The 27,971-nt window shown below is 43.8% G+C and overlaps 1 protein-coding gene across 5 annotated transcripts in view; it reads right to left on the bottom strand.

The window, feature by feature from the left end:
- The window catches only part of FAM171A1 (family with sequence similarity 171 member A1), a 133,326-nt gene extending 118,152 nt beyond the window's left edge, over nt 1-15,174 (bottom strand). The window contains exon 1 of one of the 5 annotated variants that reach the window (XM_080650353.1): nt 14,864-15,174. In XM_080650353.1, coding sequence (XP_080506479.1) covers nt 14,864-14,960 — 97 coding nt within the window. In that variant the 5' untranslated portion in view covers nt 14,961-15,174. Of the gene's footprint in view, nt 1-14,197; nt 14,397-14,863 lie in introns of those variants that run through there. The other 4 variants (XM_080650355.1, XM_080650354.1, XM_080650357.1 and 1 more) reach the window with 4 other exon arrangements.
- Between the last annotated feature and the right edge of the window lie 12,797 nt (nt 15,175-27,971).

Raw genomic sequence — 27,971 nt, 5'->3', positions numbered from 1 at the left:
TTATGGTAAAGGCAAAAGGGACCACACACGGGGTACTTTCGTCTATCTGCATTAAAAAAAAGTGATGTAACTTCTCTGGGCCTCAAATTCCTCTTCTATAATGTGAGCCTGATATTTACACCCACAGGATTGATGTGAAGATTAAATAAGGGAACCCACTCAGGTCCTTCGCATTGTGCCTCGCATGCAATAAGACCCTATACGTGTTTGCTAATCATATTATTTCTTCGTATCTAGGTGAATGAAGCTGAGAGTGCCTGTTGGTGGGGAGCATGGCCTGAGGTCCCCCAGCAAGCCCTGCCAGGTGGGGGGGGCACAGCCTCAGGTCCCCCGGACCAGCACCAGTATTAATTACACTGATTTAACATTAAGGATAGCATAGATACCTAAATATTTACCATTCAAAGAATTCTATCTAATAAAGAGGGAATATGCTAATTGACCATCACTCTGTCACAAAGATGGCTGCACCCACAGCTGAGGCCAAGTTCCCATAAGGAGCCTTAACGAGCAATCAGCAGGGACCTGAGGCTACGCCCTCCCCCACCCCCATGGGGCTTGACAGGGGACCTCAGGCCGCGCCCCCACCCCCCTAGCCCCAGTGCCAGGCCAGGGGACCTGAGGCCATGCCCCCTGCCTGATGGGGCTTGAAGGGGGACCTCAAGGTGCGCTTCCCGTCCTGGTGCTGGGCTAGGGGACCTCAGGCTGCTCCCCCCGCCCCAGCGCCAGGCTGGGGGACCTGAGGCTGCGCCCCCCACCAGGTGGGGCTTGATGGGGGACCTGAGGCTGCGCCCCCCTCCTGGTGCTGGGCCAGGGGACCTGAGGCTGCGCCCCCCCCCCCACACCTGGCGGGGCTTGATGGGGGACCTCAAGGCACGCCCACCACCCCGATGTGGGCTGGGGGACCTCAGACCACGCCCCCTGTCCTGGCGCCGGGCCAGGGACCTGAGGCTATGCCCCCTGCCTGGCAGGGCTTGACAAGGGTGGGACTGGCCAGGTCTGGATCTAGGCCATTGATGGGGGCCAGCCAGGTCTGGGTCTCACGTGATTTTGAGGTGCACATGGGTGGGTGGGACTTGATTCTGGGTCCCGTGGTGCGCCCCAGACTCTGACAAGAGGAAGATTTTCATATACATTTTACTAATTTTCTTTCATGTCTGACACTTCTATTATAGAGAAAGGGCAAATAGCAATATTAAATTATTTCCTCTAATTAATCCCCTTTTAATGTGCATGAATTTCATGCACCGGGTCACTAGTTTAGTATATTAGTTACCAAAATAAACCTTACTTCCAGGTTTTCAGGTCAAAATACAAAAACTCAGGACCACTTTAAATACAGCATTTGGTATCAAATAAGCTGCTTCAGGTTTTCCTTGCATATGGATCCATTGAATTTAGAACTTAGTTCATGGAGTTGACCATTTAAAGTTTCAGGGCAGGAAGGGACACTGAAGTCACTCGTCCAAAACCTTCTCCAGACTCACTGAAAGGACCCTCTGCAGTCCTCTTCCCTATTCTCCTCAACCTCCCTTATGGCAGGAGATCTGCTTTGCCCACCTCTCAACCCACTGGAGCTTGACTGACCCACCCTCCACATTAAGGCAGAATGAGTCCCCTAAAGACACCCACACCCTCACTTCTGGAACCTGCCAATGTGTTACATTAAATGACAAAAGGGACTGCAGAGGTTAACTAAGGTCATAGAGTGTAAGAGGGAGATTTTCCTGGATTGTCCAGAAGGCTCAAACCAATCACCTGTGCCCTCAAATGCAAAGAACTTTCTCTGGTTGTGGTCAGAGAGACAAGCCGAGAGATGTGCTATGTGAGGACTGGACCTGATGCTGCTGTCTTGGCAAAGTGACGAAGTATACAGGTGGCCCTAAGGAGCGAAAGGCTCCCACAGCCAGCAACGAAACAGGGACCTTGGCCCTTTTTCCACAAGAAAATGAATTCTGACAATTTGAATGAGTTTGGAAGTGAATTCTTCCTAGAGCCTTCAAAAAGGAGCATGGCCCTCCAGATGCTTTGATTTTGGCCTTGTGAGACAGACCCTAAGCAGAGACTGACCTGAGCCGTGCTGTGCTCAAACTTCCCACCCCATGGAAATTGTGGGGTAGTAATGAGTGCTGTTTCCAGCTGTTATATTTCGGATAATCTGTGAAGGCAGCAATAGAGAACTAATGCAATAATCCTTTAAATATTTGAGGATCCCTAAATGGTCTCCCTGCATCTTTTTTGTTCTAAATCCGCATTCTCTAGGATGGCCCACCTTTCCTAAATAAGACTTTGAGGCCACCTTTTTGATCTGCCTTGCTTTTAACAACATGCCTAAAGTTCCTCCAACCAATCAATTTAGTTCAGCTCTTCTGGGGCTGAGCCTGTGATGGCTAACGAGGAGCAGCTTCTGTCGGAGGGCTGTGTGACCACAGGGGCCTGGTGGTCCAGCCCAGTATTCACTAACATCTTGGATGGACAATCATATGACATGCATAATGACAAAGCCAAGTGACCTGATTTCAAGCTCTTCTTTGAATGTGCTGTGGAGGTTCAATCAATCTTAAATCTGGCATCTAGAACCAAATACAATCCTTCAGGTATGGTCCCACCAGCACATGACACAACAGAATTATGTCCTAATCTGGTTTCTAGAAACTAGGCATTTACCAGGGCATCCCAAAATCACTCTGGCAGTGTTGGTAACCAAGTCATACTCTCTACTCACTTTTTACTTAGTTAATCTTGTAGTCACCTACAAGACCCGTCTTTTTTTCTTTTTTTTTTAAGTATTTATTATTGTTTAAAATATTACATATATTAGTACACATATCTCCTTTTCCCCCCATTGACCTTCCCCCAGCCTCCCCTAACCCTTGTCGCATGCCCTCATCCCACCCCCGCAGTGTCTTGTGTCCATTGGTGTGCTTATATGCATGCATACAAGACCTTTGGTTGATCTATTTCCCCCCCTCCCCAACACTCTCCAGCCTTCCCGCTGTAATTTGACAGTCTGTTCGGTGCTTTACCACCTCTGTATCTATTTTTTTATTCATCAGGTTATAATGTTCTTTATTTTCCATGAGTGAGATCATGTGGTATTTGTCTTTCATTGCCTGGCTTATTTCACTTAACAGAATGCTCTCCAGGTCCATCCATGCTGCTGCAAATGGTAAGAATTCCTTCTTTTTTATAACAGCATAGTATTCCATTGTGTAGATGTACCATCGTTTTCTAATCCACTCATCTGCTGATGGGCATTTAGGCTGTTTCCAAATCTTAGCTATGGTGAACTGTGCTGCTATGAACATAGGGGTGCATATATCCTTTCTAATTGTTGTTTCTGGTTTCATGGGATATAATCCTACAAGTGGGATTCCTGGGTCAAATGGGAGCGCCATTTTTAGTTTTTTGAGGAAACTCCATACTGTTCTCCACAGTGGCTGCACCAGTCTGCATTCCCACCAGCAGTGCACGGGGGTTCCTTTTTCTCCGCATCCTTAACAGCACTTGTCATTTGCTGATTTGTTGATGGTTGCCATTCTGACAGGTGTGAGATGGAACCCCATTGTCATTTTGATTTGCATCTCTCGGATAATTAGTGACTTTGAGCATGTTTTCATATGTCTTTTGGCCTTCTGTCTTTTTTTGAAAAGATTCTATTTAGGTCTGTTGCCCATTTTTTATTGGATCATTTATCTTCCTTTTATTAAGTTTTATAAGTTCCCTATAGATGTTGGAGATTAAACCTTTATCAGTGATAACATTTGCAAATATGTTCTCCCATGCAGTGGGCTTTCTTGTTGTTTTGTTGATGGTTTCTTTTGCTGTGCAAAAGCTTTTTATTTTGATGTAGTCCCATTTGTTTATTTTCTCTTTAGTTTCCATTGCCCTAAGAGCGGTATCGGTGAAGAAATTGCTTCAGCATGTGTCTGAGATTTCTCTGCCTGTGGATTCCTCTAGTATTTTTATGGTTTCCTAACTAATGTTTAAGTCCTGTATCCTTCTTTATTTAATTTTTGTGTATAGTGTAAGTTGGTGGTCTAGTTTCATTTTTTTGCATGTATCTGTCCAATTTTCCCAACACCATTTATTGAAGAGACTGTCTTGACTCCATTGTATGTTCATGCTTCCTGTGTCAAATATTAATTGAGCATAGTGGTTTGGGTTGATATCTGGATTCTCTATTCTATTCCATTGGTCTATATGTCTGTTCTTGTGCCAGTACCAGGCTGTTTTGAGAACAGTGGCTTTGTAGTACAGCTTGAAATCTGGTATTGAGATCCCACCTACTTTGTTCTTCTTTCTCAGGATTGCTGTGGCTATTTGGTGTCTTTTTTTATTCCAGATGAATATTTGGAGAGTTCTTTCTAGGTCTGTGAAATATGCCATTGGTATTTTAATGGGGAGTGCATTGAATCTATAGATTGCTTTGGATAGTATGGACATTTTAATGGTGTTGATTCTACCAATCCATGGACATGGTATTTTCTTCCATCTGTTTATGTCTTCCTCTATCTCTTTTTTCAGTGTCCTGTAGTTTTCTGCATATAGGTCTTTTACCTCCTTAGTTATGTTTATTCCTAGGTATCTTAATTTTTTTGGTGCGATGGTAAATGGGATTGCTTTTTCAGTCTCTCTTTCTGTAAGTTCACTATTGGTGTATAGAAATGCCATAGATTTCTTGGCATTAATTTTGTATCCTGCTACATTGCCAAATTCTTTTATTAAGTCTATTAGATTTTGATGGAGTCTTTCGGGTTTTTATGTACGAGAGGCCCAGTGCACAAAATTCATGCATGGGGGGGGGGATGTCCCTCAGCCCAGCCTGCACCCTCTCCAGTTTGGGACCCCTTGGATCGGGCCTAAACAGGCAGTCCGACATCCCTCTCACAATCCAGGACTGCTGGCTCCCAACTGCTCGCCTGCTAGCCTTCCTGATTGCCCCTAACCGCTTCTGCCTACCAGCCTGATCACCCCTAACCACTCCCCTGCCAGCCTGGTCACCCCTAACTGCCCTCTCCTGAAAGCCTGGTCACCCCTAACTGCCCTCTCCTGCAGGCATGGTCACCTCTAACTGCCCTCTCCTGCAGGCCCCGTCACCCCCAACTTCCCTCCTCTGCCGGCCTGGTCACTTCTAAATGCCCTCCTGCTGGCTTGATTGCCCACAACTGCCCTCCCTTGCAGGCCTGGTCCGTCCCAACTGCCCTCCTGTCTGGCCATCTTGTGGCAACCATCTTGTGTCCACATGGGGGCAGCCATCTTGTGTGCTGGAGTGATGGTCAATTTGCATATTGTTCTTTTATTAAATAGGATCATGTCATCTGCAAATAAGGACAGCTTTACTTCTTCTTTTCAAATTTGGATGCCTTTTATTTCTTCTTCTTGTCTAACTGCAATGGCTAATACTTCCAGTACTATGTCGAACGGGAGTGGTGAGAGTGGGCATCCCTGTCTTGTTCCTGTTCTTAGGGAAAATGGTTTTAGTTTTTGCCCATTGAGTATGATGTTAGCTGTGGGTTTATCATATATGGCTTTTATTATGTTGAGGTATGATCCTTCTATTCTCACCTTGTTGAGAGTTTTTATCAAGAAAGGGTGTTGGATTTTGTCAAATGCTTTTTCTGCATCAATTCAATTTGTTTATGTGATGTATCACTTTTATTGATTTGCGGATATTGTACCATCCTTGCATTCCTGGGATAAATCCTACTTGGTCATGGTGTATGATCTTTCTGATATACTGCTGGATCCGATTTGCTAGAATTTTGTTGATGATTTTGGCATCTATGTTCATGAGGGATATTGGCCTGTAATTCTCTTTCATTGTGTTGTCTTTATCTGGTTTTGGTATTAGGGTCATGTTGGCTTCATAGAATGAGCTTGGAAGTGTTCCTTCCTCTTGAATTTTTAGGAATAGTCTGAGAAGGATAGGTTTTAGTTCTTCCTTGAATGCTTGGTAAAACTCCCCTGTGAAGCTGTCTGGCCCCGGGCTTTTGTTTGCTGGAAGCTTTTTGATGACTGCTTCAATTTCTTCCATAGTTATTGGCCTATTGAGATGTTTAGAATCTTCCTGATTGAGTTTTGGAAGGTTGTATTTTTCTGGGAATATGTCCATTTCCTCCAGGTTGTCCAGTTTGCTGGAATAGAGTTGTTCGTAGTATTTTTTAACAATGCTTTGTATTTCTGTGGGGTCTTTTGTTATTTCTCCTTTCATTTCTGATTTTGTTTACTTGGGTCCTCTCTCTTTGCTTCTTGGTGAGCCTGGCTAGAGGTTCATCAATCTTGTTTATCCTTTCAAAGAACCAACTCTTGGTTTTGTTGATCTTTTGTATTGTTTCTTTGGTCTCTATGTTGTTTATCTCTGCTCTGATCTTTGTTATTTCCTTCCTTCTGCTTACACTGGGCTTTTCTTGTAGCTCTCTTTCTATATCTTTGAGTTGTAGGGTTAGGTAATTTATTACCATTGTTTCTTGTTTTTTGCAGTAGGCTTGTAGAGCTATGAACTTCCCTCTCAAGACTGCTTTCGCTGTGTCCCATAGATTTCGGATTGTTGTGTTTTCATTGTCATTTCTTGCCATGATGTTTTTTATTTTTTCCTTGATCTCTCTGGTAACCCAGTCATTGTTTAATAGCATGCTGTTTAGTCTCCATGTGTTTGATTTTTTTGGATTGTTTTTATTGTAGTTGATTTCCAGTTTTATGCCATTGTGATCTGAGAAGATGCTTGATATGATTTCTATCTTCTTGAATTTGAAGAGACTTTGCCTATGACCCAACATATGGTCTATCTTTGAAAATGACCCATGTCCACTTGAGAAGAATGTATCTTCTGTGGCTTTGGGGTGAAATGTTCTGAAGATGTCAATTAATTCCATCTGATCTAGTGAGTCATTTAGGATTGATGTTTCTTTGCTGATTTTTTGTTTACAGGATTTGTCCAATGGTGATAGTGGGGTATTAAAGTCCCTACTATGATTGTATTGCTGTCAATCTCTCCCTGGATATCCTCTAGGAGTTTTTTTATGTATTTGGGTGCTCCTGTATTGGGTGCGTATATGTTTACCAGAGTTATTTCTTCTTGTTGGATTGCTCCCTTTAGTATTATGAAGTGGCCTTCCTTATCTCTTGTTATGTCCTTCACTTTGAGATCTAATTTGTCAGATATAAGTATTGCTACCCCAGCTTTTTTTTCATTTCCATTTGCCTGAAAAATCTTTTTCCATCCCTTCACCCTCAGTCTGTGTGTGTGTTTTTTTCTGAGGTGGGTTTCTTATAGACAGCAGATATATGGGTCGAGTTTTCTTATCGAATCCATTACCCTATGTTTTTTGATTGGTGCCCAAGTTTATTTTTCTTAATTAGATTTATTCCTTTGCATATGTTATTTTGTTTTATTGCTTAAAGCATTACAAAGAATAGTACATATGTCTCCTTCTTTTCCCCATTGACCTTACCCCGGCCTCACCTACCCCCCAGTATCTTGCCTCCATTGGTTATGCTTATATGCATGCATACAAGTCCTTCGGTTGATCTCTTACCCCGCACCCCCCTCCCCCTTCCTTTCTATCTTGAAATTTTGTTAACTTTAACTCATTCTTGGAGTTTACCATCTAAACTGCCCACAGAGGTGGTTTTTTTTAACCCAAATTTTGCAACAGATTGAATGCTTGTGTTCCCCAAAATTTGTGTGTTGAAACCTAATCCTTAATGTTATTATATTTGAAAGTGGTGCTTTAAGAGGTGATTATGTGAGGGTGGAGAACATACGAATGGAATTAGTGACCACATATGAAGACACAAAGCTCCCTTGCTCCTTCTACTATGTGAGAACATATAAAAAAGATGGCTATCTATTAACCACCCTAATCAGACACCAAATCTGCCAGTGCTTTGATCTTGGACTCCACAGCCTTCAAAACTGTGAGAAATAAATTTTTGTTGATTATAAGCCACCCAGTCTATGGTATTCTGTTACAGCAGCCTGAATGGACTAAAACACCCCCCCTTTTCACCTTTGTTTCATTAGAAAGTATAATAAATTTCCCAGAAATGTACTCATCCAAATCATTAATAAAATACTATTAATAAACTATAAATTATTAGTCTGATAATAATCACAAAATGAAATTAAGAAGAAATGAAATGTTAACAAAATATTAAGATCCAAGTTACATGTGCTTTAATTATTTCTGCTAAAATAAATTTCCATTAGAAAGTGCTTTTATTGTGCTGACCTCTCCAAGAGGAGAGATATAAGCTGTAAGTGGTACAAAGGAAACAAACCACAACCATACCCTAATCTCAATAGCATGGAGAGGAAGAGAGTGAACTTCCTCCATTCATACTCTGCTACCAATTATGTTTTGAAATCAGAAGTCTTACTAATCTGACTCACCTTACTGTTTGAGGATAGTTTTAACGTCTTTAGTTCAGCTCTATCAAAACTGCATTAAAAATCACATTAAAAATATCCCCCTCTATGTGAATTCAATACTTTTTCTCCTCAAATTCTGAGTTCAAAAAAGTAAATTCAAGCAAATAAAATGTTCATCTGACTTGGAAATAGTTGTCTTTCCTCATAAAGTCATGCTTCTCTATCCCTGTGGGGTACAGGGTAAAACAAAACAAACCAACCTTTTATAAACTCAATACTAACTCCCAAGCTTTCTTTTCCTAAGCCAGCTATTCCTATGCCATTTGCCAGGAAAATATTTGAATATGTGTTTATATGTTTTACATAAAATTAAGAATGTGAAATATTTGATGAACATATTAAATCTATATTTGGTCATCTTTTTTTCCCTTTAATCCTTACCTGAAGATATGTTTAGAGAGAGAGTTAGAGAAATGGATGTGAGAGAGGGAAACATCAATCAGTTGCCTTCCATACATGCCCCAACCCGGGATGGAACCCGCAACCTAGGTATGTGCCCTGACTGGGAATTGAACCTGCAACCTTTTTGGTGTATGGGATGATGCTGCAACCAACTGAGCCACCTGGTGAGGGCCATATTTGATCATCTTATCTCCTGATGCAATTTAAGTAATATGAGCTTTATACAATTGTTTCTGTAATTATTTTATTCAGAGCATCATATGACATTGGAAACCATTATAGAACCAATATTTTCCAATATATGCAGTCAACTGCTTAAATATCTGATCATTAAAAGGAGTTTTCTTACAATTTTTAGGAGCACTCTAGGAAATAAAACTTCCTGTGTCTGACTATGGATAAATTCTTGGAATATGCAAAAATAAACATTACAGACAACTAATAGTTGTATTTTTATTCATTATTTAGTATTAGTTGGTTTTATCTTACTCAGGAAACTATTGCCTAATTACATTAAAAGTATCTTAATGCCCTTACTTTATGAATTTATTTTTCCATTTCTTTTCCAATTGGATTGTAAAATATCACAGGGTAAAAACCTCTAAATAATCAAGCTTTCACAAAAATATACTGCCCCCCCTCCACACCACCTTTTTTTGTCTAATAAGTAGCATACTTTATTCATACAGCAGATACTTAATACTGTACTTAGGATTTCAAGAGCAGAAAAGAGAATATAGTTGTAGGTGAAAGAAAGTGAGGATGTACACCAGCCATCCAGGGGGCAAGGAGTGGTACATTCCAGCTGGAGAAGACCATTCAAACTGGTGAAGAATAGATATGGTTGGAAAAAGCAGGAAGACTGTAAAGGCCAGACTTAGTAATTAGACATACTTTGGGCAACATGAAAATACTAGTGTTTCTGCAGGAAAGAAACATGACTAAAATGGTGTTTGCAGAGGGACATCACGGAAGAGATGTTGGACTGAAAGGACAGACTAAAACAGGGACCCTCTAGGATGAAGGTATGCAAAGTAGTGAAAATGAAGAAAACTAAATGAATGAATGTTTATGAGATACGTTGGGAAGATAAGTATGATATATTAACAAGTAGTAAGGTCTTCAGCCTTAAAATAACTGAGTGGTCCCTTCCCTTTCTCCACTATTTACTTACCTCTTGGCCAAAGCCCTAAAATAAAGAAGATTCAAACTTCTCTACATTCTTGAGTTCATTTCCTTGGGAAGAGACTCGAGCCAGGACACTTTATTTTCCTTATCCTTTTCCCAGCCCATAAGGTTTGAATCCCACACTAAGTTGCCAGTGACCCCTTCAGCTGCTATGGGACCTGCCCAAATGTCATATGTCTTCCTTCTCAGGACTACACTGAACTTAATTCCTTTGCTCCCAGTTGAGATGGAAAATTCACAAGAGAAGTACAGTAGTTTCACACTTCCTGTATTCCCTATCAGGTGTAGTGTCAAGGATAATCCAGGTGTTTACGCTGCCTCTGCCCTCTGCCTGCACCAGGGTGTCCTCAATTGTTCACGTGGTCCAGGCGCAGAGTTGGTTGGACTCATCTGCCTAAGAGAGGCAGAGAAATATCAGAAGGGCTGTGCTGAGACTGAAACAACATGGGGGAGGCCATTCCAAGTTGGAGGGGGGACCCTACTGTTTCATTGTATGAAGGCATTGGGGGCCTATGGTGACATTAAATCACAACTTTCTTTTACCTCATTTATTACCAATAGATATCTTTCAATAATAATTAGAGCAAAGCTTAAAAGCAAGCAAGATTTCTACTAGAGTGGCTTGTGGCTACACGTTCTTTCTTCAGCTGTGAACAATCCCAACTCTGGGAGGAACAGAGGACTCATGCACCTTGCTTACAAATAAAAGTGACATCTCACTGATCTCATCAGGGGAAAAATTAGTTATTTTGGTGGCTGTAGTAAGGGTCCTGGAGGCAATCCTCAAGGATCCCCAACATGGCTCCAATTTTGCAGAATTTTGTTAAACAGATGCAAAAACTTCATGCATTTCTCCGTTACATTTAGTGGCTTGGACCCAAGAAGTAGTCTACACTCCACCATTACCCTGACTGTACAGGTGCAGCTCTTTCATAATTCTTGAGGATTAGGGTTTGTATTAGTTTCCTATAACAAATTACCACAATTCAGTGTCTTAAAACTACATGGATTTACTATTTTACAGTTCTAGAGGTCAGAAGCCCAAAATCAGTATAATTGGGCTAAAGGGAAGATGTCGGCAAGGCAGCATTCCCTCTGGAAGCTCCAGGGGAGAATCTGTTTCCTTGCCTTTTCTGGCTTTTAGAGGCCGCTTGCATTCCTTGGCTCACAGCCCCTCCTCCACCTTCACAGCCATCAATGTAGTACCCTCGGTCTCTCTCAGACTCCGCCTCTCTCTTGTGAGGATCCTTGTGATTATATTAGGTCCAACTGATAACCCAGACTATCCAAGATCCTTAATTTAATCAACTCGGTGAAGTACCTTTGCCATGTCAAGTAATATATTCATAGGTTCCTCCTGATATCTTATGTGGCTTCATGGTCTTTCAACTGATCACTGTGCTCCAATAACTCAAATTTGAGTTTAGCAAAGAACAGACCTCTGAGAGAGAAGAGAGACAGCCAACCATTCACTTCAAATGTTATGATAGATTGTAGCTTCTCTGAGATGAACAAAAAGTTAGCCTATCATTGCAAAATTAGATAATGAGCAGTAACGTCAAGATCATAGAGTAGAAGGTTGAGCCTGAACTCCTTAACCCAGCTCTGACCTCTTTTATGCAAAAATTGCTGGCCTTCAAACATACGTCCCTAAAGAGCCCATCTGCACAGTTCACTGCTCTTCAGGGACAGCCCCCTCTATCAAGCCAGCCTCAATGCAGTTGGTAAGAGATGGAGAAAGGCAAAATTAGCCCATACGTCAGAATAACAGCTTCTGTAACATTAAAAACAGATACTATAAACACTTCAGAGCAAATGAGATGACACAATAAAAATATGCAATCATATCCTAGAACTAGTTCAAATTTGTGATTAGCAAAGCCTTACTGTGACAACTAACGGTTGCTTTTGAAATCCCTTTGCTGATTCGAGGCAGCTACAGGAAGAAGAGAGAATCTGAAGCCAAACCTTAAATCTTATCTTGAATACATAAATAGCAAAATTGTGCCAACAAGGTTTGCAAGATGTTAATTTCCTCATAACATAGTAAAGATTCACTTAATAAAGGTGTCATTTAGTCCCAAGAATCTAATTAGAATACTGTAGTATATGAGCTGTGTGTTCCAGGTCTCTAAGATTTTCCCAAGTAATTTCCAAGTACTGTTGGTATACAATATCTATGTGTATACAACTCATATTAAAGTTTCAACAATGATTCAAGTAAGTTTCAACAATGAAAGTAAAACTCCTACAAATTAGATTTCAGAGAAGGTAAACATTGAAGTTTTCTTCTAAAAATGCGTGTTAACAATGATGACTGCATGTTGCACTACAACAGCCGTTTTCACTACAATAGCGATTCTGTGCCACAGAATTTTGTAATTAGTTTATGTGTGCCTTGAGATGATAAAGGTTGAAAATTGCTGCACTACAGTTTATAGACTAGCTGTCTTCAAACCTTCATCAATGCAGCACTGACCATGTGCAAAACAATCTACAAACTGTTGTGGGAAATGCAAAGTGAAATCAGATGTGGCAATTGTCTTCGTTGAGTACCAGTATGTGATCCAGAAGAGTAAACATGAATTTAAAAACTATGTTGAAAGGTAAGGGTCAAGATGGCTTGAAGAACTCAGTGGGATGAAAGAGACCTTAGAATGTCCAAGGAGATATTGTCCATTCCCATAAAAATGATACTAGCTCAAAATCCAGAAGCCAGGTAGTAAGACCCAACTTCGGTTACGGCTCCTGGGCTCAACTCAAAAAGCCATCCTTATCCAATCAAGGAAGTAATCTAGGTAGAAAAATATCCAACTCAACTACCCCATAGACCAGTGGTTCTCAACCTTTCTAATGCCGCGACCCTTTAATACAGTTCCTCATGTTGTGGTGACCCCCAACCATAAAATTATTTTCGTTGCTACTTCATAACTGTAATTTTGCTACTGTTATGAATCGTAATGTAAATATCTGTGTTTTCCAATGGTCTTAGGCGACCCTGCTAGCGGTTCTCAACCTGTGGGTCGTGATGGCATAAATATCCTCACAGGTTGATCATTTCTCTTCCACTTCACAGAACATTCCATTTCTGAGAGTTGTTACATGATCTGATTTTTAGCAATAAGATCTCTGTTAAATGTGGTCTCCAACATACACCTAGTAGGTTTTATCATGACTCTTTTTTCCCCCCCAGTTGAAGCCAACCAAGCCTTCCCCTATTTTACAAGTGCATGAACTTAATGTTTCCATATATTACATTTCAAGTGCAAAACAAAATTCAACGCCTTCTTTGTAATTAATGGCCTCCTTGAAATGCAAATAACATTCATTAAAATAGCTGATTCAAAGAGAGGTAGATTATTAAGAGGCTACAACTGAACACCAATGATCTAATGTCCTAAACATTCATTTCCTACATGAAGAGGCATGAGTCTTTTTGTACAGTATCAATGTTCCCCTTCCATAACATACACTACAATTTTATACACAATTCATAATTGTCATATTATACCATAGCTATAGCAAAAGCAATGCATGAAAGAGATACTGGCAAATGGTACAGCAAGGGATGCATATGAAAACCTCTAATTCCACATGTAGGTAACAAACTAAACCCAGCAGCCTGTGGTAGAACCTTCCTCTCTGTCACAACACCAGGCGTGAATGGCCATCCAGGTTCTGTGCTCCGATATTTGTTATATGGGAAGAGTTAGCATGAGGATGGGGGTAAGGCAGGGTCTGAGCAAGAGGACACTGGATGGAGCGATCTTGGTTCATCCTGTCGGCAGGACTGACTTCACAGTTCACACACCTTTCTGCAAGGAAATGACATGGCAAGGAGCTGGGGCGTGGGGGAAGGGGGATGGGGGGTGGGGGGGGACGGGCTGCAGGGCGCCCTTGCGGGAGATCTGAGAGGTCCGGGGAGGCCGGCAGCGGCGTCCTGTAGATGCTCCTCTGCGGCGGCCTCACTCACCCTTTTGAGAAGGCCGGCAACAGAGAAGCACAGTGCAAAGGAGGCTTCGGGGCTCCCCCCGCCAAAAAAAAATCGTATTTTAAAGACAAAAGACAGGCTCGTGGCCTTTCTCAGAGGCGACCGCATTACTTCCAGGGCTGGAGAGCAAATTTGCAGAGGCCAAAGATTAGACAAAAGGCAGGAGCTGGCGACATACAGACCTGGAAATGATTGTTGTTGTTTTAGAGTGCTCAGGGTCTCCCAGTTCCAATTCTTCCTCCCCTTCCGGGAGCGCTTTCTGGGCCGATGAGGAAATCCCTCAAGGCCTGGAGAAGACGTCGGACAGGGAGGAGGAGGAGACCCCCAAAACTTTCCCGAACTGCGGCAGGCCGGTGGCTGGCAGCAGCCTCGGACCTTCGAGTCCCAAATCACAGGGGACATCCCCGGGGCAGCGGCCACCCCCTCGCCACCACAACAAAAGGGTCGAGCGCAGCTGCCTTCGCGTCCGGGTTTCTAGCACCCGAGCCCGGAGCGGCGAGTGGGCGGCGCGCCCCGGAGGCTGCCCCTGCCGCCAGGGCGAAAGAGGAGATGGAGCCGCGTGTCCGTGTCAAGGCATAAAGAAAAAGACCTTCGGATGCACCCGAACGCGCCACCCGAAGCAGCAAAGCTGGTGCCACCCACACCACCACCTGTCCCCGGACACTCGGGAGCACTGGCTCCAGGCCCCAGGCGTCCCCGGGTGGCGCCGCCCCCTCCGGAGCGCAGCGCGGGGGCTGCAGGCCCGGCTCCCCTGCCCGCGACACAATGCGGCGCGGCGCTTCCAGCCGCCGCCTCTGCGGCAGGCCGTGGCCCACACAAAAGCCCGCCGCCGGCCGCCGCGCACCCACCTTGGGCTCCGGCGCCCGGATCCCGCAGCGTCTTGGTCACCGCCTTCCAGACGTGGCAGCCCAGCAGGCAGAGCAGGAGCGCCTCCGACCTGCCCATCTCCGCGCCAGGGGCCCCGGCCGGCTCGGCCTCGCCGACCACCGGGACGGAGTGGCGCGTCAGGGGCGGCGGGCGGCCGCGCCTGCCTCCATGTCGCCTGCCTGCGCGCGCCGGGCACGCCGTCCAATTGGCCGCGCCCCCGCTCGGCGCGGCGCCCGGCTCCGCAGCCCCCGGCCGCTCCCTCCTCCGCGCACCCCGGTGGGTTCCCCGCAGCGCCGGCGCCGCGGCCCCGCCCACCCGTTAACCCCTCCGCGCCCTGCCCCGCCCGCGGGCGGCGGCCAGTTCCCGGGTCCTGGTGCCACCTGGCGGCTGCCGCGCCGCGGGGAAGATCGTGCGCCCAGAGCCGGGCTCCCCTTACACCTCCGTGCTCCCGCGATCCGAGCTGTTGCTGGTGCCCATACAGCCCGCATCCCCCCATTCTCCGCCGCTGTGGAAAAACACACACCTGCCTCTCAAGTCTGAGGCCTTCACACCTCGTTAACGGAGGGTCTCAGGGTGTGACCTGCCTCGGTTTCCTCAGTGTAATGCCATCCTGCAGCCATTCTTGTCCCAATCCACCTATGCTCCCAGGCTAGGTTTGACACCCAACCTGGAGGTCAGCGGGAAGGGAATCCTAAACCTGTATAAACTGTCCTCAGGCCCTCAGTGCCTGAGTTGACAGATGAACATCTCTAGGCTGAATTGTGCTTAGATATTTCTGGAAGGTTAGAGTGGGCAGGAAATTTGCCTTGATTAAGGCCCTAGATACTTTAACTTCACTATAATATGATCTAAGAGGTAGGTATTGTTATCCCCATTTATAGATGAGAAAATAGAATCTAAGGAGGGTTAAGGAATTTGTCATTAGCACACAGTTGGTCAGTGGCAGAGCTAAGGTGCAAATAAAACAGGCTGGTCTCAAGGATGAAGCTCTTCACAAACACCTCAGGCTTCCCTTCAGCAGAGGCACACTCACCCCCTCCCCCAACTTCCCATTCTCTCAACTTGCTTTTGTCTGTGCATTCCTTCACAATCCTCATGATGCCCTTGACTCTCTCTACCCCATCTCCAACCAGCACTGCATTAACCCCAGGACCTCTGCAAGGGACCAAGGCCCTAAGGAAATCCGTACCAGATCCACCCTCTGCCCAGTGCTGCCGGCCAGAGGAGGGTTAGTACGGTAATTTTATTAATCAGGCATTAAGACATGGCAGGCACTGTACCAAAAAGAGAATGAAGGGTGGAACTTGCCCAGTTGACTTGTAATAGACAAATTTGTGAGACGCAATAAAAAATGGGAGGTGGAGAAGGCCATGTGGGTTTCATTGTCAACATAACCAATGCTACAATCACTGCAAATGGCACACCTGCACATGGTAGCAAGTAGCCAGAAGGGCGGAAAGAAAACCCACAATTAGGAACTACCTGATTCCTCCTCCTTCTGACTTCCAGCGTCAGAGCCAGGGGAGGGAAGTGAACGGGATGGTAGTCCAGCTCAGCCCTCAGTTGCAGCTCGGGTGCCAACTGCATAGAGTCCTGGCAAGCTAGATGGCTGGGTGGAGGATGGCTTCATGGAGAAGGGCGGTCCCAAAGTTTTCAAGTCACTTTCTTGTCCTAGGGAGCTGCTTCTAAGAGAGGAGGCATTAAGTGCATACGGGAGTTGAAACTTCATGCTTCAAATATTTTGAGGATGTACCTTTGTCAAGAGACAGGAGCAGCCTGAGAAGGCCTGGGGGCTGGGGTGTGTGTGTGGGTCAAGAACCAGGTTGATTTTGAGATCACCTGGGGACTACTACAAAATCCTGAGAACAGAAGCATAAGATCTCATGAGGGAACGAAGGACACTATTATAGCTGGGGGTTCTAAAATATGCCGCTCTCACTGGACTGGAAATGTATCCAACTTACTTGGGTTGTATTATTATTTCTATCCTACAGATGAACAAACTGAGGCTTAGTGAAAAAATAATTTGCCCAAAAATCTAGGTCTGATGCAGTCACCTCAATTTTCTATACCATGTTACCCTAAGGATAAATTCATGCAAATGATTCAAGTTACCTCCAGCTGTGTTCAAATGGTTTTAAACCTGTTCTAATCCCTGTAAGGTCTGATCTAGTTAATAGTATCTAGTGAAAGGGATTGTGCCTATGTCAGTTTCTTGGCTTTGATAATATATAAAATGTTATCACTGGGAGGAGCTGGGTGCAGGGTATAAGGGACCTCTCCTACTATATTTGAACTCACTCTGGTGAGTTCATAATTATTTCAAAATTAAAAAAAAAACAAACACATAAAACCCTGCTCTGTACCACTTTTTATAAGCTTTACTGTTTACTTAAAACACTGGTGTTTGTGACCTAATCTGAAGTTCTAGAACTTATAGAAGTGGGAGTAGCCTTAGTAAACATTAAATGATTAGTCTGATCAAGTTTGGGTCACAGTCATTGACTATAGATACTCTGGTATAATGGTTGCTATTATTGTGTGTCACAAAATTTTTGTGGATGACATAGCAGTTTAGGGGAAGTTTATGTACCTTTATAGCAACATCCAGGTTTGTATAAATAGTTTCAAAACCCCCTCCTTATTTTGCAGATGCCTATTTAGACACAGAAACAAAATGAATACTTTGCACGGTGTGTCCTCAACCTGCAAGCCAGTCTCAATGCCAAGAGGAGAGCTGGGACCCCCATGTGCATTTGTTTCCCAGTTATTTGGATGGGAGGCTAAGAAAGCACAACTTCTGCTAAATCACACATACACGTGTACTTTCATATCATCTGTCCAGAGTTACATAATAATTAAATAATCACACTTCTTCTTTACAGGGATAAAAGAATATGGCTTACCTTTTCCCGAGTTCCGTAAACAGACTCCCACTTAGTAACTGTGGGGGGAAATCGCTGCCTGAGTGGGAGTGTCTGCAGAACAATGGAAGTTAGAAGTGCTCTTTCCTTCGAGAACTTTTCCTGTTGCTTTTATGAAAATCTCACAATTTGACTGGAGATGAATTTGAAATTGCTTAGAAGTTGCCTGTCTGTGCAGCATTTGATTTTAATTTGCAAGTTCCCTGCCAAAAGCAGTGGTGCCATATATAGAACTTTTCCTGTCTGAATTTTCCAGACCTTGATTTCACAGGCTCTGCGTCAAGGTTTCTGAGCTCAAGATTATTTATTCTATTGAAATCTTTCCTGAGGTTGGTGCCCATGTGGTGGAATTTTAATTGTCTGAATTTATTTCAAGAGGCATTTTCCTTCCTGCACCCCTCTCTCCTCCTGTCCCCCCGCCCCCCTAAAAAGCTGCCTGTGAACAACAAACTTTTTATGAGGTTTGTGCAGATCAGGAAGTGTCACTGACATTCCCACTCTGTTAGCTGCTGCTTTTACTAAAGTTAGATAAAATGTAGCCATAGATAGAAATTATAAGGGCTCAGCATTTTTTCGGAACCCGTTTGCCATCCATTTGAAAAAGAAAAAGGAAATGGTAAATAAATTATTAAAAAGGAATTGCTGTGTTTCTTTTAACCCTGATACTCCAGCACTTTCTCCTCTTATTTGTGACTCAGCACCCATAGGTCAATCTCTATGACTTTCCTACAGGATCCTTCTTCCAAAGACATCCTTCTTTTTCTTCTTCTTTTTCCCCTTCAACCTCCTTTCGCTCATTCAGGTTCTCAGCCCCAAGCAGTATCTTATTTAAAAAAATAGTTGAGTGAATGAATGTCTGATGTCAGCTTCATGTGAGACATTGCAAGTGTACATTAGCCACAAGAGTGACTCTCCGGTAGTGTAATTTCAGATCCCCTGTGTGGCTATGCTCCTTTGCATGCCCCACTGTGACTATAGGCACCCAGGACACATCTCAAATCCGGCTGCTGGAAAGAATACTCAGTAGCTAGTGGCTCACCAAGAATCCAGTTGCTCAGAGATATATTTTAGGACTGTTCCATTAGAGCAAGGGGAAGTTCCTAGCACAACTCTTTGCTGGCCATTGAATTATTGTCATGGACAAGGAAAACTCAAAGAGAATGGGAAAGTGACCTCCACATTCTAACAGGAAGAAATGTTTATTTGTGACTGCTTAATCTGCCTTCAAAGAGTTCAAAGGGAACATCAATCCAGTTAGGCAGAAAATAGAAAGTTTGGTTTGTTTGCTGTTGTGTGTATGTTTAATTTTTTTTCTTCAGAGAAAACTTAAAGAGTTGGGGAGAAAATAGGAAAAAAAAACACAGAGAAAGTGGAGCATTAATTAAACTCTTGTTTTGTGGCTGTTCTGCACCTGAAAAGGTAGAACAGCTTCCTGGTGCTGGAGGCTCTAACTCTTTGAATGGCACTTTCTTATTCTTTTCTTTTCCTTTCCATTCATTTCCTCTTTGTTTACTCCTGAGGCACTTGATCCAAAGCCATCTGTTGCCAGGACATTTCTTTTAATCCTGCTTAATTATTAAACAAGGGTCTCTCCCAATAGTCCTCCTCATTACAAGCTCCATAAACTTGGAAATGGGGGTGAGGAGGTGATTTGTCTGGGCAAATAGTACAATGGGCTTAGATGCATCCATTTTGAATGCACACCGCCTTAGGAGACCACTTTCTGTATAAAATGAAAGGGTTGAATGGACTGTGTTGCCCTACAGGTGTCTGAAATTCTCTGAAGAGTCTTTACCTAGACTGTTGGGGTTCTCTTCTCACTGTTTTGTGGACAAAAGGAAATCCACTGGTCTATAAAGTTTCATGAAAATTTTAGCAAATATTTTATAGTTGTATTCTTCTGAAATCTTCAAAAAATAAATTTAAAAAACGACAGCCCTTCCCCCTCCAAAAACAACAACAAACAAAAATAAGCTCAAACTCCTGGGTAAAAACCAATGGTTTTCTTCAAAAAGTGAAGAGGCTGGGAAAATCATTCCTTTGTAATCCTTGAAAGATCTGGTTTTATGTCTAAACTAGAGGCCCTGTGCATGAAAAATCGTGCACTGGCGGGGGCGGGGGATGTGGGGGGTCCCTCATCCCGGCCTGCCCCCTCTCACAGTCCGGGAGTCCTCAGGGGATGTCTTACTGGTGGCTTAGGCCTGCCCCCCACAGTCTGGCCTCCCTCTGTGGGAGGTGACTGGGCCAATCAGGGGAAGGCACCACCCCCATCATCCCATTGCTGCTGTCACTGCCAGCCGCTGGGGCTGCTGGCCCTCCTCAGCCCTCGCAGCCATTGTGGCTTTGTCCAGAAGGACGTCTGGAAGACGTCTGGTCTATCCGGTCTAATTAGCATATTACCCTTTTGTTAGTATAGATATGAGTCCTTGGTTTTACAAATGCATTTTGTGTCTCAAATGTAGATTTGTAAGTCAATAACATTACTCACTTAATGTTATACATTCTGGTTAACTCCTCTGCCCAGTAATGTGTCTGAATGCAGGGCAAATAGTTTCAATTTTAGTATGCCTGAGCCCTATTTATACTTTTGCTAAAGGAATATTTAGTCCTAAGAGTAATGGGTTGGGCAGAGGAAGAGAGATTCTTTATGTAGAGAGGTTAGTGTGATGGTTAGTTTTATATGACAACTTGACTGGGCCAAGGGATGCCCAGAAAGCTGATAATGTGTTATTTCTGGGTATCTCTGTGAGTGTGTTTCTGGAGGCAGAGATTAGCATTTGTATTGGTGAACTGAGTAAAGCAGATGACCCTCAACAATGTGGGTGGGCATCATCAAATCTTTGGGGGCCCAAATAGAACAAAAATGGTAGAGGAAAGGCAAATTTGCTCTTGGCTTGAGCTGGGCCACCCATCGTCCCCTGCCTTCAGTAATCAGGGCTGCTGGTTCTTGGGCCTTGGGTCCCTGGTTCTCAGGCCTTCAGGTTTGGACTGACCTACATCACCAGCTACTCCAGCTTCCAGACAGCAGATCTTTGCTTGCATAACTGTGTGGCAATCCCTCATGATCTCTCTCTCTCTCTCTCTCTCTCTCTCTCTCTCTCTCTCTCTCTTTCTCTCTCTCAATAATACACTCAGGCCAAAACCGGTTTGGCTCAGTGGATAGAGCGTCAGCCTGCGGACTGAAAGGTCCCAGGTTCGATTCCGGTCAAGGGCATGTACCTTGGTTGTGGGCACATCCCCAGTAGGAGGTGTGCAGGAGGCAGCTGATCGATGTTTCTCTCTCATCGATGTTTCTAACTCTCTATCCCTCTCCCTTCTTCTATGTGGAAAAATCAATAAAATATATGTTAAAAAAAATAATACACTCAGGAACTATGGGTCTTCTAATGATTTGGAATAAAGATGTAATAAATTAAAAACTTTAATAATCATTCCCTTTATCTGAACATAGGTTAGCAGGGGTGGACAAACTTTTTGACTCGAGGGCCACAATGGGTTCTTAAACTGGACCGGAGGGCCGGAACAAAAGCATGGATGGAGTGTTTGTGTGAACTAATATAAATTCAAAGTAAAGGAGCGGAGGGGAGAGCAAGAGAACCCTCCGCTCTTTCGGCTCCGCAGGCCGGATAGAACAGCCGAACGGGCTGGATCTGGCCTGCGGGCCGTAGTTTGCCCACGGCTGGTAGGGGCTCCACCACTAAGGGCTCAGATGATGGAAAGAGAAATCTCTCTAGGTTTCTGGCCAGATGTTCTACAAGGAATGAGGGGCTCATGATATCTGTGGCTGGACTAGAGGAGGGCCTCCAGGCTGGGCCTCCAGGACAAGCCTCCAGAGCAGCACTATGCCCGGGGAGCTGCATCCTCCATCCCAGTCAGGAAACTGAGGGACGGAAGCTGCAGTGCAGAGGCTGCATTCAGGAACCTGCACTGTTGCTGGGTCCAGGGATTAGGCAGCAGGGCTTCTCTCTGCCCTTCTGCCTTCTCCTTCCTAGACACAAGGAAGCTGTCCCTGTGGAAAAGCCCAGAACTTCCAGGCCAGTAACAGGGAGACAGCCCTGTCTCACTTTTGCTTCCAAAATCTCTACCAAGAGCATCTAATTAGCAGAACCTAATTCATCCAGAAGCCTGGCTGCGGGGAAGTCTGGAAATGTCATTTTAAAAAAATCCAACTTCAGGCGTTTATCATAGTGTACCAGAAGGAGGAGGCATAGATTCCGACTGCCAGTTTACCACGTCACTGCAGAGCCCTAGAACCTAGTGATTGGATGACGGAGCATGGCTATCACCCCCGATCTAGGTTCAAGGATAACTGAAAACAGTCAGTGGCCCCTTCACAATGGTTCCAGTACCTTTTCTGCATTTTAAAATATGAAATGCATTAGTAGAAATGGAATGCTAGAACTCAGAAAAATTTGAAATAACTGGTCCATCCTCTCTGTTTCACAATTAAGAAAGCAGAAAATTATAGCAGAATAAGGGGCCAACCTAAAGTCACCCAACTTGGCACACACTGACAGCTAATTCCCAGGAATCCTGGTGGGAAAGCATCCTGCAGTAACATAAAAGGTAACAGTCCCAAACTTCCCATAAACATCACACAGACTAAAAAAACCTCACAACCTCCTAGAGACTTTCCCTTCACTCACCCCCAAATCAGTACTTCACTAAAAACATGATTCAATTCCAGAACTTTTTAAAAGTTTGAAACTCTTGAGAGATAGGTGGCTTTTTCAACTGGAACTAATGAGAGGAGAGGATAAAAGCCACCAACTTCTGGCAGCCATCTTGCCCCCATGAGGCAAGAAGCTAAGAATGGAGTCAAAACAGAGCAAAGTAGAACTAAGAGATAGAGAGAGTGAGACGAGCCCTTGAATCTAGTCAGTAACTGAAGCCAGCTCTCCCTGGAACTTTCACCTGTTAAGCTAATAAACTCTTCTTCCCCTTTAGCAATCTTGAATTGGGCTTTCTGAATTTACAACCAAAAGAATCTCCCTCAAACAGCTGAACTGAGACAGTAGATGGCTCTGATTTGCTGGTTCTGGATGCTGCCTGCGGGATGAGGTGGCATCTGCCTAACTTCCCGATGCCTGTGACTGTGGCTGTTTTCACAGTGAAGGAAAACCTTCTGGAACACTAGCGTCTTTCAGAAAGGCACTTTCAGGATATTTCCCATGTGGCTGAGCATCTTAGAGATACACAGGAGCAAACCAGAAACTCTGGACATGCTGGTCGGTCAATCATTTCTTTAAATCTTCATACCGGGTAAAGAAAGTCCCTAACCCAGTGATCCCACTTCTAGGAATATATCCCAAGAAACTAGAAACAACAATCAGAAAGGATATATGCACCCCTATATTCATAGCAGTACAAGTTACAATAGCTAAGATTTGGAAACAGCCTAAGTGCCCACCAGCAGATGAGTGGATTAGAAAACTGTGGTACATCTACACCATGGAATACTATGCTGCGGTAAAAAAGAAGGAATTCTTACCATTTGCAGCAGCATGGATGGAGCTGGAGAGCATTATGCTAAATGAAATAAGTCAGAGAAAGATAAATATCACATGATCTCACTCATTTGTGGAATATAATGAACAACAAACTGATGAACAAAACAGATCCAGAGACAGAGAAGCATCGATTAGACCATCAAACCTCAGAGGGAAGGTAGGGGAGGGTGGAGGTAAGGGCTAGAGATCAACCAAAAGATTTATATGCATGCATATAAGCATAACCAATGGACACAGACACCAGGGGGGTGTGGGCATGAGCGGGGGTGGGGGTGGGGGGGGGGCAATGGGTGGATAAGGACACATATGTAATACCTTAATCAATAAAGAAAAAAAAAAAAAAGAAAGAAAGTCCCTAAAATCCTATTAATTCTTTGTGCATTGGACCCTAAATTTTTATTATGTTTTGAAACTTACTTTGCCTACCCCATCATTTTCTCTTTTTGTTAGTCACAGACACTGATGGAGGCAGATCTGCCTTTTCACTTCCATCGTGGAAACTTAAATGTCTTTGGTGAGCAAGTATTCACAATCCCACCACCCTTGGGGGTAGCTGAAAGGGTGTGGCAGTCGTTTTCTGGGATGAATCACAAAGGCCAGACCTAATTTGGTGAATAGTTTAGAATTTAACCACTGCTGAGACTAAATTTTTGCATATGAATTTTATCTTGGCCAACAAAAATAGAAATCACCATAGAGGAGTTAATTAAACATAATAAACAGTCCAGGCGGAACAGGAAACTGCTACTTTTCCCGTCTCCAAAGCTTCTATTACAGGGGAAGGAAGAGCTAATCAGCAAAGAGTCAGGAACATGAGAAGAATGGAGACTCATACAAGGACTCAGTGTTTGGCACTGGAGAAAAGCAAAGTCACACATTTAATCCCTGGTGGTTCTCATCTCATGCTTTTGGGGAGGGGCAGGAGCCACGACCTACATTGCGAGTTCAGGATAACTTGCAGGAGGGCCAAGACACACAGTGAATACACTATACAAGAAATATGAATTTTGAGGGCATTGGGGGCCAGGTGAAAACCTCTTTCATGAAGCGGCACCACGAGTCTGGGTCCGCCTGCTTTTTATTCACTGTGAAGACACACTTGCCCTTTAGCAATGCATACAGGCAGATCAAAGGTAAAGTTTGGTATACAATGTAAAGATGATCAGGTCAGGAAATCGCCTGGAGCCATCGCAATCACAGGAGGAGCAAACTTGTGCTGATTGCAGCCCTGCTGAATATCAAGGTCCATTGGCCTTCCAGTGTCTTTTATGCTAATACTGTTATGCTTTGGCCTCTGGCAGGCAGGGGATGAAAAACTGTTGGGATCAGTTACCTACAGAATTCATCACATAACATGACATTATGGTTACAGGTGGGATTTGCAGGTAGATGTACTAAAATACTTTTGGTGACAATATAATATATGTCAGAGAACTCTGGAGACTGAAAAAAAATTCAGAGAAAGGTATTGTGTGGAGAAAGTAGGGGATGAGGCGAGGGAGAGAAGGAGAAGGTGGAGGGACATTAAAAAGAGAAGGCTTCCTGCCTGAGCCACAGAGTTGAAGACAACTCCTTTAAGAAACCAAGAAACAAAATGCACTGCTCTCTGCAGATGTAAACAGCACGAGACTTGTACTAACTTAAAAAGATTCAGTGTGAAAGTGGATGGAAGATTTCCACAGGGTTTCCCAAAGAGCCAAGGCTCTTGTCCCTACCACCGAATCTCCCAAACGTAATGATGGGTGAGCTGAGCGTGAACAAGGAGAGGCCACCTCTTTTCACCACTCTCTAGAATCCCACACGGTCACATGCCATTTGCAATGCGGCTGTTGGTTGTGAGAACAAGATTGCCCTTTGCTGGATGTGAGGAGGCTGGGATTAGGAAGTGGGTCCTTTTCTGCTTTCCCGGAGCCCAGGCCCTGCGCCTCTCCCACACAACTTGAAGATAGCTGCTCACATCTGCTTGGTGCCTCCCCCACTGAGTGCACCATCTGTGCTGTGAAAGACACGGGAGGCCTCATGGATCAGGAGCTGCTAAAGCCAGAGCCCCACAAAGGACTCTGAGGTCCAGTTAGGAGGAGTAAAGCCCAGAAAAAAATCTTCTTCATGTTGAGCTGGGTCATGTTAAAAGACGGATTAAGTGAAGAGGCATAAAAACAAAATATTTCCTGTAAATTTAACTTGTCCCTAAAATATCCATGCGTGCTGACGTCCTGAGAGCTGCAAGGGGAGTGGTTATAAAGAGAATGGGGCTGGAGGAAAAGTGGAAGAAGAACAAGGACAAACTGTGATTTTCCCACTTTAATAATGTATTGCTGTGCCAGTAACGCAGAAAGATGCAGGTACACTGGAGAGGGCCTGGTGGCACTGGGACCATTTGGGAGGAAGAAGAGCATTAGTTTTCTGTAGCTGACCTAAAAGCAGTTACATTTATACATAGGAATGAAGATGACAACGCATACTGAGTTATGGAAAGAGAATGAAAACAATAAAAAGAAACAAAAATATTTAAGCAAGTTTTTGAGATTGCAGTAATTCAAATTTCCAAATAAATAGACTTGAGACAAGAAATTTAGGTTTAGACCTCCCCTAACCAAACCGAGTAGAAGCCAAAGCTTTACTGGTTAGTACATTGGAAATTATTTTTTAATGAAGTCATTACAACACTCAGGATTTTCTACAGCTTCAAGAACTTCGCCCTGAGAAAAAGGAACCCTTCCTTGTGCACTGCTGGTGGGAATGCAGACTGGTGCAGCCACTGCGAACAGTATGGAGTTTCCTCAAAAAACTAAAAATGGAACTGCCATTTGACCCAGTGACCCCACTTCTAGGAATATGTCCCAAGAAACTAGAAACACCAATCAGAAAGGATATATGCACCCCTATGTTCATAGCAGCACAATTCACCACAGCCAAGATTTGGAAACAGCCTAAGTGCCCATCAGCAGATGACTGGATTAGAAAACTGTGGTACATCTACACAATGGAATACTACGCTGCTATAAAAAGGAAGTAACTCCTACCATTTGCAGCAGTATGGATGGAGCTGGAGAGCATTATGCTAAGTAAAGTAAGTCAGTTGGAGAAAGATAAATATCACATGATCTCACTCATTTGTGGAATAATAATAAACAACATAAACTGATGAACAAAAACAGATCCAGAGATGGAGAAGCATCAATCAGATGCTCAAACCTCAGAGGGAAGGTATGGGAGGGTGGGGGTAAGGGGGAGCGATCAACCAAAGGACTTGTATGCATGCATATAAGCATAACCAATGTACACAGACACCAGGATGGTGATGGCATGAGTGGCGGGGGTCAAAGGGGGGATAAAGACACATATGTAATAACTTAATCAATAAAGAAAAGAAAAAAAGAACTTCGCCCTGACTATTTGCATAACTTTTGCCAAGTTACTTTCTCTTTCAGACTCACTTTCCTCAGTTCTGTAAAACCAGATGAAAATCACAAGTACCTTACAGGGTTGTGGAGGTGATGAATGTGACTGCATATGAAAACAAAGCACTTTATAACCTGAAAGCTCTAAACAAATGATGATAATGACAGTCAACTCCTTAATATTTTGAATTTGACCTTGTCCTCATGGAGTCACATCCATGGGGTTATGATTTTTAGAGTAAAGTTAAGGAGTAGGTGCTCAATTTACAGTAGATGACCCTAAACATTGGTCACTGATAGAATTAAAAACACCAGCACCCTGGAGTTGGCATCAGGAAAATTCTAAAACTAAAAATCACCATGGGCCATCTTTAGGTGGCTGTCACACACCACCAGGTGCTAAGCTACACTATTTGTAGTATAAGGTGAAAATAAGCATTGAAAGAGAGTGTGGTCAAGCAAAGAGGATGTCATCAAATGCTGAGTGGCTGTGATAAGTGTAGGAGAAGGGAGGGCACCACCATCCCTCCAGTTGCTCAGGCCAAAACTCATGAGTTACAGGGAGGGGAAATGGGAGTTATTGATCAATAGGCATGGATTATCAGTCTTTTAAGATGAATCAAGTTCTGTGGATGGATGGTGGTGATGGTAGCACAAGAAAGTGAATGTGCTTAATGCCGATGATCTGCACACTTAAAAATGGCTAAGATGGTAAATTTTATGTAATTTGTATTTTGGCACCATTTTAAAAATTATGAAAAAAACAACAACCCATGAGTCACCTTTGATTCCTATATTTATTCATTAATAAAATGAGATAACCTGGGGCGAGATTTTGAGAGGATGGGAGAAGAGATTCTGAAGTCAATGAATGCTGATATAACTATTTTGACTCCTTGTCTGGTGGCCTGGAAGCAGAGGTGTTTCTGAATCTCATGTTTTTCTTGCCCAGGTGATGTCTCCATCACAGCTTCTGTCACCAGCTTCCTTATACCACCCTCAGGCATTCAAACCCTCTGGCCCAGGGCAAATAGCCTCACTTCTCATTCCTCAGGTTGGCTCTGGGTGAGAGGAGTAGGAAATAGAGGGGGGAAGACATGTAGAAATCTATATATATAAAACCTTAATATGCAAATAGGCCAAACGACAGAAAAACCAAACAACCAAACAACCAGTCGCTATCATGTGCACTGACCACCAGGGGGTGCACGTGGAACATGGTGGGTGTCAGCAGCAGGCGGGAGAGCACAGAAC

Source organism: Plecotus auritus (genome assembly GCF_963455305.1).
Source record: "Plecotus auritus genome assembly, chromosome: 1".
NCBI classification, from domain to species: domain Eukaryota; kingdom Metazoa; phylum Chordata; class Mammalia; order Chiroptera; family Vespertilionidae; genus Plecotus; species Plecotus auritus.
Note: the sequence above shows the minus strand (reverse complement) of the source record. Positions and strands in the feature narration are given on the sequence as shown.